Source organism: Stegostoma tigrinum, chromosome 1 (genome assembly GCF_030684315.1).
Source record: "Stegostoma tigrinum isolate sSteTig4 chromosome 1, sSteTig4.hap1, whole genome shotgun sequence".
NCBI lineage: Eukaryota > Metazoa > Chordata > Chondrichthyes > Orectolobiformes > Stegostomatidae > Stegostoma > Stegostoma tigrinum.
In genome coordinates this window covers 168,592,377-168,604,990 of record NC_081354.1, presented here as the reverse complement: position 1 = coordinate 168,604,990, position 12,614 = coordinate 168,592,377, and the positions used below count along the sequence as shown (strand labels likewise).

The 12,614-nt window shown below is 46.1% G+C and overlaps 1 protein-coding gene across 2 annotated transcripts in view; it reads left to right on the top strand.

The window, feature by feature from the left end:
* The first annotated feature begins 480 nt into the window (after positions 1-480).
* Positions 481-12,614, top strand: part of reep1 (receptor accessory protein 1) — an 80,929-nt gene continuing 68,795 nt past the window's right edge. The window contains exon 1 of one of the 2 annotated variants that reach the window (XM_059650205.1): positions 481-1,055. In XM_059650205.1, the coding sequence (XP_059506188.1) occupies positions 1,024-1,055 (32 nt within the window). In that variant the 5' untranslated portion in view covers positions 481-1,023. The remainder of the gene's footprint in view (positions 1,056-12,614) is intronic. The other variant, XM_059650207.1, reaches the window with a different exon arrangement.

The window sequence follows — 12,614 nt, the reverse complement described above, 5'->3', positions numbered from 1 at the left end:
AGAGACTGCATAGGATGGGTTTGTTTTCCCTAGAGCAGAGGAGATTGAGGGGGGATCTCATTGAGGTACACAAACAAAATTATAAGTGGGCTAGATGGAATCAATTGTGAGAATCTCTTCCCAATGTGACTAAGACCAGAGCGCATAAGCTTGAGGTGGGGGACAAGTGGGTTAGAGGGGATGAGGAAAAAAAAGATTCTGGGTGGTAAAAATATGAAATGTGAGGCTGACAGTGTGTTGGAGGCAGGTACTCTCACAAGAGTTTAAAAGCATCTGGATGAGCACTAAAATGCCAGAACTGGATAGGCTGTGGACCAAGTGGTATCCAGTTTGGTGTATGTTGTTGGGCGTAGACAGGGTGGGCAGAAGGGCCCGTTTCTACGCTGCAAGACTCAATGACTTATGGGTTGAGGTAGTACAACAGTACAATCAGTGGCATGTAACACAATGATGTAATGTTGTAATTATACAGATGGAGGTGTAAGGGAGGAGAAGATTGAACAGGACCTTGAGAAAATGCGTATTTAGACTAAACTGTAAATAGTGAGCTCTGGAGGAAAGTACCACGGATTCCAACTGCAGTCATCTGGGAGACTAAATAGAGTTAGATGTTATGCACTGGGAGGAGCACAATAATATTGCTTGGAGTACAAACCACTTCACGATTTGTTCCAGCTTAACCCCGCTGGATGAGCCTCAGAGTGGAATACGTATCAGTTCATTCCCCTTTGACAGGGTCCCTTGTGGGGGCAAACCAGGGCTGCAAGGAGCCAGTAAGTGACCGGACAGAGTGACTCTTAGCTGTAACACGGCGAGGCTAACCTTTCTCGCCCCCATTGCCCGGTGCAGGGAGACAGGGGGGAGGGGTGGGCAGTGTCGGACAGCGAGCATTGTTCCATTATTTATTTACACTTTCCCTCAACACTCGGTCTTGACAGTAGCTCTGACGAAACAGGCGAATGGTCTATCCCTAGTGTAAACTCCTCCCTCGTTTCTCAGACAAACAAGCCCCTTCCAACCGCCATGGTCTCATGGATCATCTCTAGATTAGTCGTGTGAGTATTGCATGTTTTTTTGTATTAATGTGTACGTGCATATGTTTTCGCCCTGTAAATGTTGGATAGCGAGATTGCAATAAATCCTTTCGCCTGTGTAAGAAATGTGCTGGCGAGGTGAACGCTCCCCTCCTACTTAAAATACCGTAGCGAGGGCTAAAATATCCCCTCTGTGCCTAAACACCGTCAATGCATGGGAGAGAGATCCTTTGTGTGATGTGCAGTGTTTTTCACCGTGGCGATTGGAAAACCAGCTTAACATCATCCTGAAATGAATTCTGTAAAGTAATTGTTGCCTTAAACGGTGATGTTTGACTTATCCAGGAGCTGTCAGTAGAGGACAAGTTGCAGGTTGCAGCCTGTGATCGTCATGATCTCGGCGGATCTGAGATCTCTGCCAGTGACTGGACAGTCCTGGGCTCGATCTAAAAAAAAACAATTCCCTGTCTCCGTGAGAGCCCGTGGACTTGCTGGTATCTGACTGAAGGCTGCGGGAGATGGAGGCGAAACAGCCTCTGAGGCGCGACAGATTCCCTGCTCGCCCGGGGACACAGTCCTGCCCTGAGCCCAGTCATGCAGTAACTGATCGGGGCCAGAATGGCTGTGCCGTCCGCCCCCCCCCCCCCCCCCCCCCACGCCGCTGCCTCAAACGGTTTCTGTAAAGTGCCTGACCCCGATCGAGTTTCACTGGAGCGCAGGGTTGGGCGAGCCAGGGGGCTAAAGCAGCAGCTGTGAACAGAGAGTGGGTGGGAGCGGTTACATTCAGCTAGTGCCTACAGGACAGGTCGGAGATGGGCGGGTGGGAAGAAGGAATCGCACCTTGTCTTTTGTTTCTTTTTAAAAAGCGATTCTCTTCCTCCCAGCAAAGAGTCTGGGTGAAATCTGCTTACTTCTAACCTCAACCAGTCAACACCAAACGCTGTGTGTGTGTGTCAAAGAGAGGTTTTGGGGTCTTTTGTTCTCATTTTGCACAACGAGCGATTCTGGAAACGCAGTCGGTGCAATAAATGGAGTTGCAGGCAGTGGGAGTGATCTAATGGGAGTGATTACTGAGGGATAGCTGGGCTGGCTGGCCTGACTTTTTTTTAATATCACGTTTTATATTTCTGCCAAAGGACGGCAACAATTTGCAATGAGGTATTGACAGAGGAAGCATTCGTTATAAACAAAGCTTTACATCTTTCACCAAACAGGTAGAAAATTACTGATGGCTGTGTCCGAAGCATTGACAGAAAAAGAGTCCAATCTCAAATGACATGAAAGGGTTGTTACCAAAGATCATCATTGACCAGCATATTCACAGATTATGTGTAACCACTACATCCCTCCCCCAGTGTTTCCAACCCTTGTTTTCAGTATTTCACATTCCCAGCAGATATTTATTTTGTACTGAGAATGGAATCTGATATTTAAACAGGATAGCGCTATCATTTCAAGAACAATACCTTTTCCTTGAAACAATAGCTTGTTGGCGCAGTCCAAATAAAAAAAAGTCCCGCCTTAGCCCAAAGAACCAGAGATAGTGGGAACGGCAGATGCTGGAGAATCCAAGATAACAAAGTGTGAAGCTGGATGAACACAGCAGGCCAAGCAGCATCTCAGGAGCACAAAAGCTGACGTTTCGGGCATTGACCCTTCATCAGAAAAGGGGGTTGGGGAGAGGGAACTGGCATAAATAGGGAGAGAGGGGGAGGCGGACCGAAGATGGAGAGAAAAGAAGATAGGTGGAGAGAGTATAGGTGGGGAGGTAGGGAGGGAATAGGTCAGTCCAGGGAAGATGGACAGGTCGAGGAGGTGGGATGAGGTTAGTAGATAGGAGATGGAGGTGCTGCTTGGGGTGGGAGGAAGGGATGGATGAGAGGAAGAACAGGTTAGGGAGGTGGGGACAGGCTGGGCTGGTTTTGGGATGCAGTGGGGGGAGGGGACGAACTGGGCTGGTTTTGGGATGCGGTGGGGGAAGGGGAGATTTTGAAGCTGGTGAAGTCCACATTGATACCATTAGGCTGCAGGGTGCCCAAGCGGCATATGAGTTGCTGTTCCTGCAATCTTCGGGAGGCATCATTGTGGCACTGCAGGAGGCCCATGATGGACATGTCATCTAAAGAATGGGAGGGGGAGTTGAAATGGTTCATGACTTGGAGGTGCAATTGTTTATTGCAAACCGAGCGGAAGTGTTCTGCAAAGCGGTCCCCAAGCCTCCGCTTGGTTTCCCCAATGTAGAGGAAGCCACACCGGTACAATGAATACAGTATACCACATTGGCAGATGTGCAGGTGAACCTCTGCTTAATATGGAAAGTCATCTTGGGGCCTGGGATAGGAGTGAGGGAGGAGGTGTGGGGGCAAGTGTAGCATTTCCTGCGGTTGCAGGGGAAGGTGCCGGGTGTGGTGGGGTAGGAGGGCAGTGTGGAGTGAACAAGGGAGTCACAGAGAGAGTGGTCTCTCCGGAAAGCAGACAACGGTGGGGATGGAAAAAAGTCTTGGGTGGTGGGGTCAGATTGTAGATGGCGGAAGTGTCGGAGGATGATGCGTTGTATCCGGAGGTTGGTGGGGTGGTGTGTGAGAACGAGGAGGATCCTCTTTGGGCGGTTGTGGCGGGGGCGGGGTGTGAGGGATGTGTTGCAGGAAATGCGGGAGACGCGGTCAAGGGCGTCCTCGACCACTGTGGGGGGAAAGTTGCGGTCCTTGAAGAACTTGGATATCTGAGATGTGCGGGAGTGGAATGCCTCATCGTGGGAGCAGATGCGGCGGAAGCGGAGAAATTGGGAATAGGGGATGGAATTTTTGCAGGAGGGTGGGTGGGAGGAGGTGTATTCTAGGTAGCTGTGGAAGTCGGTGGGCTTGAAATGGACATCAGTTACAAGCTGGTTGCCTGAGATGGAGACTGAGAGGTCCAGGAAGGTGAGGGATGTGTTGGAGATGGCCCAGGTGAACTGAAGGTTGGGGTGGAAGGTGTTGGTGAAGTAGATGAATTGTTCGAGCTCCTCTGGGGAGCAAGAGGTGGTGTCGATACAGTCATCAATGTAACAGAGGTAGAGGTGGGGTTTGGGGCTTGTGTGGGTGTGGAAGAGGGACTGTTCCACGTAACCTACAAAGAGGCAGGCATAGCTGGGGCCCATGTGGGTGCCCATGGCCACCCCCTTTGTCTGTAGGAAGTGGGAGGAATTGAAAGAGAAGTTGTTGAGGGTGAGGATGAGTTCGGCTAGGCGGATGAGGGTGTCGGTGCTTCACCAGCTTCAAAATCACTCCTTCCCCCACTGCATCCCACAGCCAGTCCAACCTGTCTCTGCCTCCCTAACCTGTTCTTCCTCTCACCCATCCCTTCCTCCCACCCCAAGCCGCACCTCCATCTCCTACCTACTAACCTCATCCCATCTCCTTGACCTGTCCGTCTTCCCTGGACTGACCTATCCCCTCCCTACCTCCCCACCTATACTCTCCCCTCCACCTGTCTTCTTTTCTCTCCATCTTCGGTCCGCCTCCCCCTCTCTCCCTATTTATTCCAGAACCCTCTCCCCATCCCCCTCTCTGATGAAGGGTCAATGCCCGAAACGTCAGCTTTTGTGCTCCTGAGATGCTGCTTGGCCTGCTGTGTTCATCCAGCTTCACAGTTTATTATTCCAAATAAACCAGGTCCTTTACCAGGTCTACCGAAAGAAACGAATCCAAAACACAGCCTAAATGCACCAGCCCTTGACGCAGCCCAAATGCACCAGGCCTTGACACAGCTTAAAAGCACCAGGGTCTGACACAGCTTAAAAGCACCAGGGTCTGACACAGCCTAAACACACCAGGCCTTGACGCAGCTTAAAAGCACCAGCGTCTGACACAGCTTAAAAGCACCAGGGTCTGACACAGCCTAAACACACCAGGCCTTGACGCAGCTTAAAAGCACCAGGGTCTGACACAGCTTAAAAGCACCAGGGTCTGACACAGCCTAAACACACCAGGCCTTGACACAGCTTAAGAGCACCAAGCCCTGATGTAGCCCAAACATGCCAGGCCTTGACACAACTTAAACATAGCATGCCCTAACACAGCCTAAATACACCAGACACTGATAAAGCCTGAACGCACCAGGCCGTGACACAGCCCAAACACAGCAAACTCTGACAAAGCCAAAACCCGTCAGGTTCTGACACAACCTAAATGCACCATGCCTTGACAGAGCCCCACACACACTCTGCAGGTTCCAATTTAGTGTAAATAAAGTAGGCCACTGCATTTCAGGCCTAGACAAACTGTCCATATTGGGTATTAATCTCAGCGTAGTCCACAGTTCCAGCCACTCAATAATTCATTACCCAGAGATAGCATTTAAAAAGGAAGTGGAAAATATTTGAGCAAGAAGTAAAAAGCGTGCAGGAATAATTCTGCGGCTATCTCAGAGTGCGTAGGCATTAGTGAGATGGGCTGAATGGTTTTGCCTTGTGCAGACTGTTTATTGACAACTCTGCCAGTTGGTGAGTTGCAGACCAGAGCAGAACTCACAACAAACAAAACAGCTGAAAGACAAAAAGAAAGTTTATTTATAGAGTCTTTTAAAGAGTCCGCAGGAACTGCAGCAAAAAGCAAACTCATGACCTAAACTGCAGCAACTTTCTCTAATAAAAGCAGTGATTTTCTCTCCATGTTGTAAAATTTTATGATTCTGTGCTGCGTTTTTGTTCAATGCATATATGCCGTGACTTACACCTTTCTGATTCAGGCTGTGCACGCACTGTGGAAGTGTTGGGAAGCAAACTGTAATACATTATGAAATGAGTTTTTAAAAATGTGCGAGCACATTTCACCTGCACACTGTCTTCACACAAAGGAAGGGTGTGAGATGAGAGAATAGGAAGCTCACTCAAGTCACCTACTGATTTTTTCATCACCGTCCAGCGATTTCTGCTGATTCAGAGTTCAAGCAGCCCTTTGCAAACGGTCCTTATTCACAGAGCCAATCCTTCATCCAAAGTAAAGGCCCCAAACTGAACAAAAACAAAAAGAAATATTTTTAGGGTATATTCCGTCTCTAAACACTAGAGATGAAATCAGGGTGGAGCATGCTGAGAGTATTTGGCGGGTGTGGGAACTAGGGTTATTTTTCCAAGAAGGAAAGCCGCAGCTAGACTAAGTTTATTGATTGTCTGTTGGTGGCAGTAGACATGAATACCAAATACAATAAATGGCTGGCCACAACCTTGTGTGTGTGTCTTTGTGTGCGCATCAAGGCAGCAGAGGAACAGAGTTAATGGGAACTGCAGATGCTGGAGAATTCCAAGATAATAAAATGTGAGGCTGGATGAACACAGCAGGCCAAGCAGCATCTCAGGAGCGTTGAGTTAAAACTAGGGCGGACCTTTCACTATGACAGTGCTGCTTTCTCATGAGGCTCTTGTTTTAATGCTCACTGCCTCCATCCCAAGTCTAGTAAGAGTGAGTTAATGGCAGACTGGACATTGTAAACCATGTATTCCATTCCTTTTATCTCCCTCCCTCTGCAGCTAATAAAGATAAAGGATTTATCCTGGCCACAATCACTCTTCGTCTGAAACCACTCAATCACTGGATCCCAGACTGCTTCCCCTTACCCCACCCGACTGAAGGGTGACCTTATATAGGTATATAAAATCATGAGAGGCATAGATAAGGTACATATAGCGGACAGCTTTTCCCCATGATAGGGGAGTCTTAAACTAGAGGGCATAGGTTTAAGGTGAGAGGGGAGAGATACAAATGGGTGCAGAGGGGCAATATTTTTCACACAAAGGCTGCCAGAGGTAGTGATAGAAGGGAATACAATTTCGTCATTAAAGAAACATTTAGACAGGTATATGGAAGGGATGGGCATGGAGGGATATGAACCAAACACAGATAAATGGGATCAGTTTAAATTGGAAAAACTGGGCGGCATGAGCAAGTTGGGCCAAAGGGCCTGTTTTCATGCTGCAGACCTCTATGACTCGATATGCGGGTTTGGGCTGGATTCTCTCTCATGTCCCCAGATTTCACAGTGTGGACAGTATCTGCCAGATCCTGCACTCCAATCCACCCCTGCTGTTTGGCATCCCATTTAGGGTAACATCTGGGATGTATAGTTGGCCTTGGTATCATTAAAACAAGGAGAGAGAAGAAAGCCAGGATTCCTAAGATGTGTTGTTGTTTGGTGAATGTGTTAAAATGGTAAGAAAGGCTATAAAAAGGACATTTCTTTTGAAGATAGCAACATGTAGCAATAGACTATTCAGCCTCTGAAACCTGCCTCTCCAGCCAGTAAGGACTCATCTCAATTCCATTTTCCTATCTTTGGCCCATATTCCTTCATCAGGGTCTAGGCCCAAAACATCAGCTTTTGTGCTCCTGAGATGCTGCTTGGCCTGCTGTGTTCATCCGGCTTCACACTTTGTTAGCAAGGAAGTAACAGGCAGGTTAAAGAAATTATTTTCTGGATTTTATTTAATCCATTATGGGATCTGGGTACGATTATCCATCTCTAGTTGTCCTTGAGAGGTTACTGGTAGCAACCTACCTGAATATAATTGAATAGCTCACTAGGTAATTTATGAAGGAACTTTTAAATGTCAGCCACATTTCTGCAGGCATGGAGTCACACACAGAATCGTGGAGTCATACAACACAGAAACAGACCCTTCAGTCCAACTCGTCAATGCTAACCAGATATCCTAAATTAATCTAGTGCCATTTGCCAGCCTTTAGCCCATATCCCTGTAAACCCTTCCTATTCATGTACCCATCCAGATGCATTTTAAATGTTGTAGTTGTATCAGCCTCCACCACCTCCACTGGCAGCTCATTCCATACCTCCTCCACCCTTTACATGAAAAAAATTCCCCTTAGGTTCCTTTTAAATCTTTCCCCACTCACCTCGAGATTTGCAATCCCCTACCCTGGGCAAAAGACCTTGGCTATTCAGCCTAACTGTGCCTCTCATGATTTTATAAGCCTCTTTAAGGTCACCCCTTAACCTCCGGAAATGGCCACAGTTTATTCAGCCTCTCCCTATAGATCAAACCTTCCCACCCCACTAACATCCTTGTAGACCTTTACTACACCTTTTCAAGGTTAACAACATCTTTCCTGTCACAGGGATACAGACTTGAATGTGGTATTCCAATGTAGACCAGACTGGGTCAGAACTGTGGATTTTACTCCCAAAGAGCATTAGCCAACAGAATGTTTAATGATAATCTGGTAGTTTCAGTATCAGAATTATGTTACTTTTTAATTCCTAACTTAGTTAATTAATTGAAGTTAAATTTATCCAGCAGCTTTGGAACGATTCTGAATTCATGTTGCAGAAAGTTAATTCAATAACGTAAGCACTATTATACCCTGACATTACGCAAAGGACTCAAAGATCATAACATAAGTATCGGTAAACATGGAACTAATGTTAAAAAAATCAGGAGGAAAGCATTAGGGGAAGTAAGTTGAGAATTTAGAGTTGTGAATAATACATTTAAGGAAAGAAATTGGTTGAAATATTGAATGAAAGTTCCTGGAAAAGTTTATTTAAGGATTGTGGCATTTTTCATATAATTTCTCTTTTAGTACACTAAAATGTAACCTAAAATATAAGTGTTACCCAAGTGCCTCTGTCTTTCTGTCTTACACCTTCTTTCCCTCCAATCTCATTTCTCCTACTCACCATTCTTCTCTTCCCCTTAAATTTGATTCAAGACTGAGTCAGATTCATTTATGAAGGCTAAGTAAAAGCTGACTAATGAATGGAAAGGCTGCTTTCTGATTTGTCACACTTCACCAATGTGTCATCATTGTGCCATGCACCAGAAATTTAAAGAGCTGAACTCAAAATGGGCTATGAGAAAGGGAACTGCAGGAACTGCACAAATTGGCTGCAAGAAGATATTGAGCAGAATGGTCCTATGTGCTGTGGCGTTGGCTGGCTCAGTGGGGTGGCTACCTCACAGTACCAGGGATCTGGATTTGATTCCACCCTGAAGTGACAGTTTGTGTGGAGGCTGCACAGTCTCCCTGTGTCTGTGTGGGTTTTCTCTGGGTGCTCTGGTTTCCTCACATAGTCCAAGGATATGTAGGTTAGGTGGATTGACCATACTAAATTGCCCATATGACCTGAGATGTACAGACTCGGTAGATTAGCTATGGTAGATGCAATGTTATAGGGTCTGGTTGGGGTGTTTTTTGGAGGGTTGGTGTAGACTTGATGGGCCAAGTGGCTTGCTTCCACACTGTAGGGATTCTATTTAGAAGAATGAGAGACAATGTCATAGAAATTATAACATTCTTAAAGGACTAAATAGTGGAGATACAGAAGGATGTTTTTCCCGACTGTTGAGGTAGGGAGACTATCACAATGCACAATCAGAGGCAGTGATCTGGTGGTGTTATCACTAGATTATTAATCCAGAAATTTAGGTCATGTCTGGGGATTCAGGTTCAAATCCTGCCACAGTAGATGGTGGAATTTGAATTCAATAAAAAATATCTGGAATTAGGAATCTATTAATGACTGTGAAATCAGTATCAGTTATCAGAAAAAGTCTGGCTCACTAATGCCCTTAGACCGAACAGCATAAGCAGCAAGAGCTAATCAGAGCTAAACGATTCCACAGCCAACCCATCAGATCTAACCTCTGCAATCGCTCATATCCAGTCGTGAATGGTGGTGGACAATTGAACAACTCACTGGAGGAGGAGGCTGCACAGATATCCCCATCCTCAATGATGGAAGAGCCCAGCACATCAGTACAGAAGAAAAGGCTGAATTACTTTCAGCCAGAAGCGCCAGGTGGATGATCCATCTTGGTGTCCTCCCAAGGTCCTCAACATTACAGATACCAGTCTTTAACCAATTTGATTCACTCCATGTGACATCAAAAAATGGTTGGAGGCACTGGATACTGAAAAGACTGTTGACTCTGACAACATTCCGGCAATATTATTGAAGACTTACGTTGTCAAACTTGCTGCACCCCTAACCAAGCTCTTCCAGTACAGCTACAAAACTGGCATCAATATGGAAAATTGCACAGATATGTCCAACCCGGCCAATTACCACCTCACTAAACCACTCTTGATCATCAGTAATGTGCTGCAAGGTGGTATCAACCGTACTATCAAACAGCACCTGCTGGGCAATAACCTGCTCAGTGATGCCCACTTTGGGCTCCACTGGAGCCCCACAGCTCCTGACCTCATTACAGCCTTGGTTCAAACATGGACAAAAGAGCTGAATTCCAGAGGTGAGGTGAGAGTTGACAACCCTTGATGTCAAGGCTGCATTCAACTGTGCGGCATCAAGGAGCCTGAGCAAAGCTAGAATCAATGGGTGTTGGGTTAGAGTAATACCTGGCACGGCAGAAGATAGTTATGGTTGATAGACGTCAATCATCTCAGCTCCAGGATATCTCTGCAGGAATTCCTCAGGGTAGTTTGCTAGACCCAACTGTAACCATCTTTAGATAACAAAGTGTGGAGCTGGATGAACACAGCAGGCCAAGCAGCATCTCAGGAGCACAAAAGCTGACGTTTCGGGCCTAGACCCTTCATCAAAGAGCCTCTCTGATGAAGGGTCTAGGCCTGAAACGTCAGCTTTTGTGCTCCTGAGATGCTGCTTGGCCTGCTGTGTTCATCCAGCTCCACACTTTGTTATCTTGGATTCTCCAGCATCTGCAGTTCCCATTATCACTATAACCATCTTTAGTTGCTTCATCAATGACCTTCCCTCCATCATAAGTTCAGAATTGGGGAAGTTTGCTGATGATTGCACCATGTTCAGCGCCATTCATGACTGCTCAGATACAGAAGCAGTGCTGGTTCAAATACAACAAGATCTGAATAATATTCAAGCTTGGGTTGGCAAGTTGCAAATAGCATTCGTGCCACAAAAATGCCAGGCTATGAACATCACCAATAAGAGACAATCTAATCCCACCTCTTGACATTCAATGGCATTGCCATCACTGAATCATCCACTATTAACATCCTGGGGGTTACTGAAAACTCAATATAAACACAGTTGCTACTAGAGCAGGTCAGCGGCTTGGAATACCTCAGTGAGTAAATCACCTCCTGACTCCCCAAAGCATGTCCATCCTCTTCAAGGTATGAGTCAGGAATGTGATGGAATACTCCCCACTTCCCTGGATGAGTGCATTTCCAACAACACTCAGGAAGCTTGACACTTTCCAGGACAAAGCAGTCCCGTTAATTGATACCACATCCACAAGCATCCACTCCCTCCACCACCGACACTCAGTAGCAGCAGTGTGTACTATCTACAAGATGCATTGCAGAAATTCACCAAAGATCCTCAAACAGCACCTTCCAAACCCATGACCACTTCCATCTGGAAGGACAAGGGCAGCAGATACATGGGAACACCACCACCTTCAAGCAATTCATCATTCTGACTTGGAAATATATCACCATTTTTTTCACTGTTACTGGGTCAATGTCCTGGAATTCCCTCGCTAAGGGCATTGTAGGTTGACCTGCACTTGGACTGCGGTGGTTCAAGAAAGCAGCTCACCACCAGCTTCTCAATGGTAACCAGGGATGGGAAATAAACACTGTCCCAGCCAGTGACATGCACGCCCCATGAGCAAATCATAATAAAAGGGAGCTCTTTAAAGATTCCAGAGTATATATTAGAAGAGGTCTTATTGTTACTTTACAATGTACTGAACATATTCAGTCTGGTCAAGTTAGACAAGTGGGCAGATGCATGGTAGATGAAGTATAATGTGGAGATAGATAAAGTTAACCAATTTGGTAGCAAAAATTGGAAGGTAGATTATTATGTGAATGGGCAGTTTTAGAAATGGGCAAATGCAATAAGACCTGATTGTCCTTGTACACCAGTCACTGAAAACAAGCATTCAGGTGGAGCAGGTGGTGAAGAAGGCTTTATGGGATGTTGCCCTTCACAGGGAGAAAGAGAGGAAATGACCAAAGGAGCAGGAATGTCTAGCTGCAGTTGCATAAAGTCGTGGTGAGACCACACCTGGAGTGTTCTGTGCAGCGTTAGTCTGCTTATCTGAGGATGTTCTGGATGTGGAGGGAGTGCAGCAAGGTTTTACCAGACTGATTGCTAGGATGGCAGCACTGACGTATGAAGAGAAACTGGATCAGTCAAGAGTATATTCACTGGACTTTAGAAATGTGATGGGGTATCTACTAGAAGCCACTAAAATTCTGACAGGACCAGACAGAATAAACGCATGATCATATTGAATAGCAGAGCAGGTTCAAAGGGCTGAAAGTTCTACTTCCGCTCCTATCTTCTATATTTCTGTGGATTGTCATCTGTGATTTTGGTTAACTCATTATTCTTGTAAGTATCTATAGGAACAGCTGGAGGATACTTGGCCCTGAGCCTGCTCCATCGGTCAGTAAGATCATGGTTGATTGGCTTGTAGCCTTAATTTCCCTTTCTTGTCTGCCCCCATAACCCCTTGGCTCCTTTGGTGATAAAATGTTCAAGGCTGAGTTAGATAGACATTTAACAGACTCCATTGCTCAATGAGGAAGATAATTCCAAGGACTAATGGCTGCCTAAAAAAGAAATTCC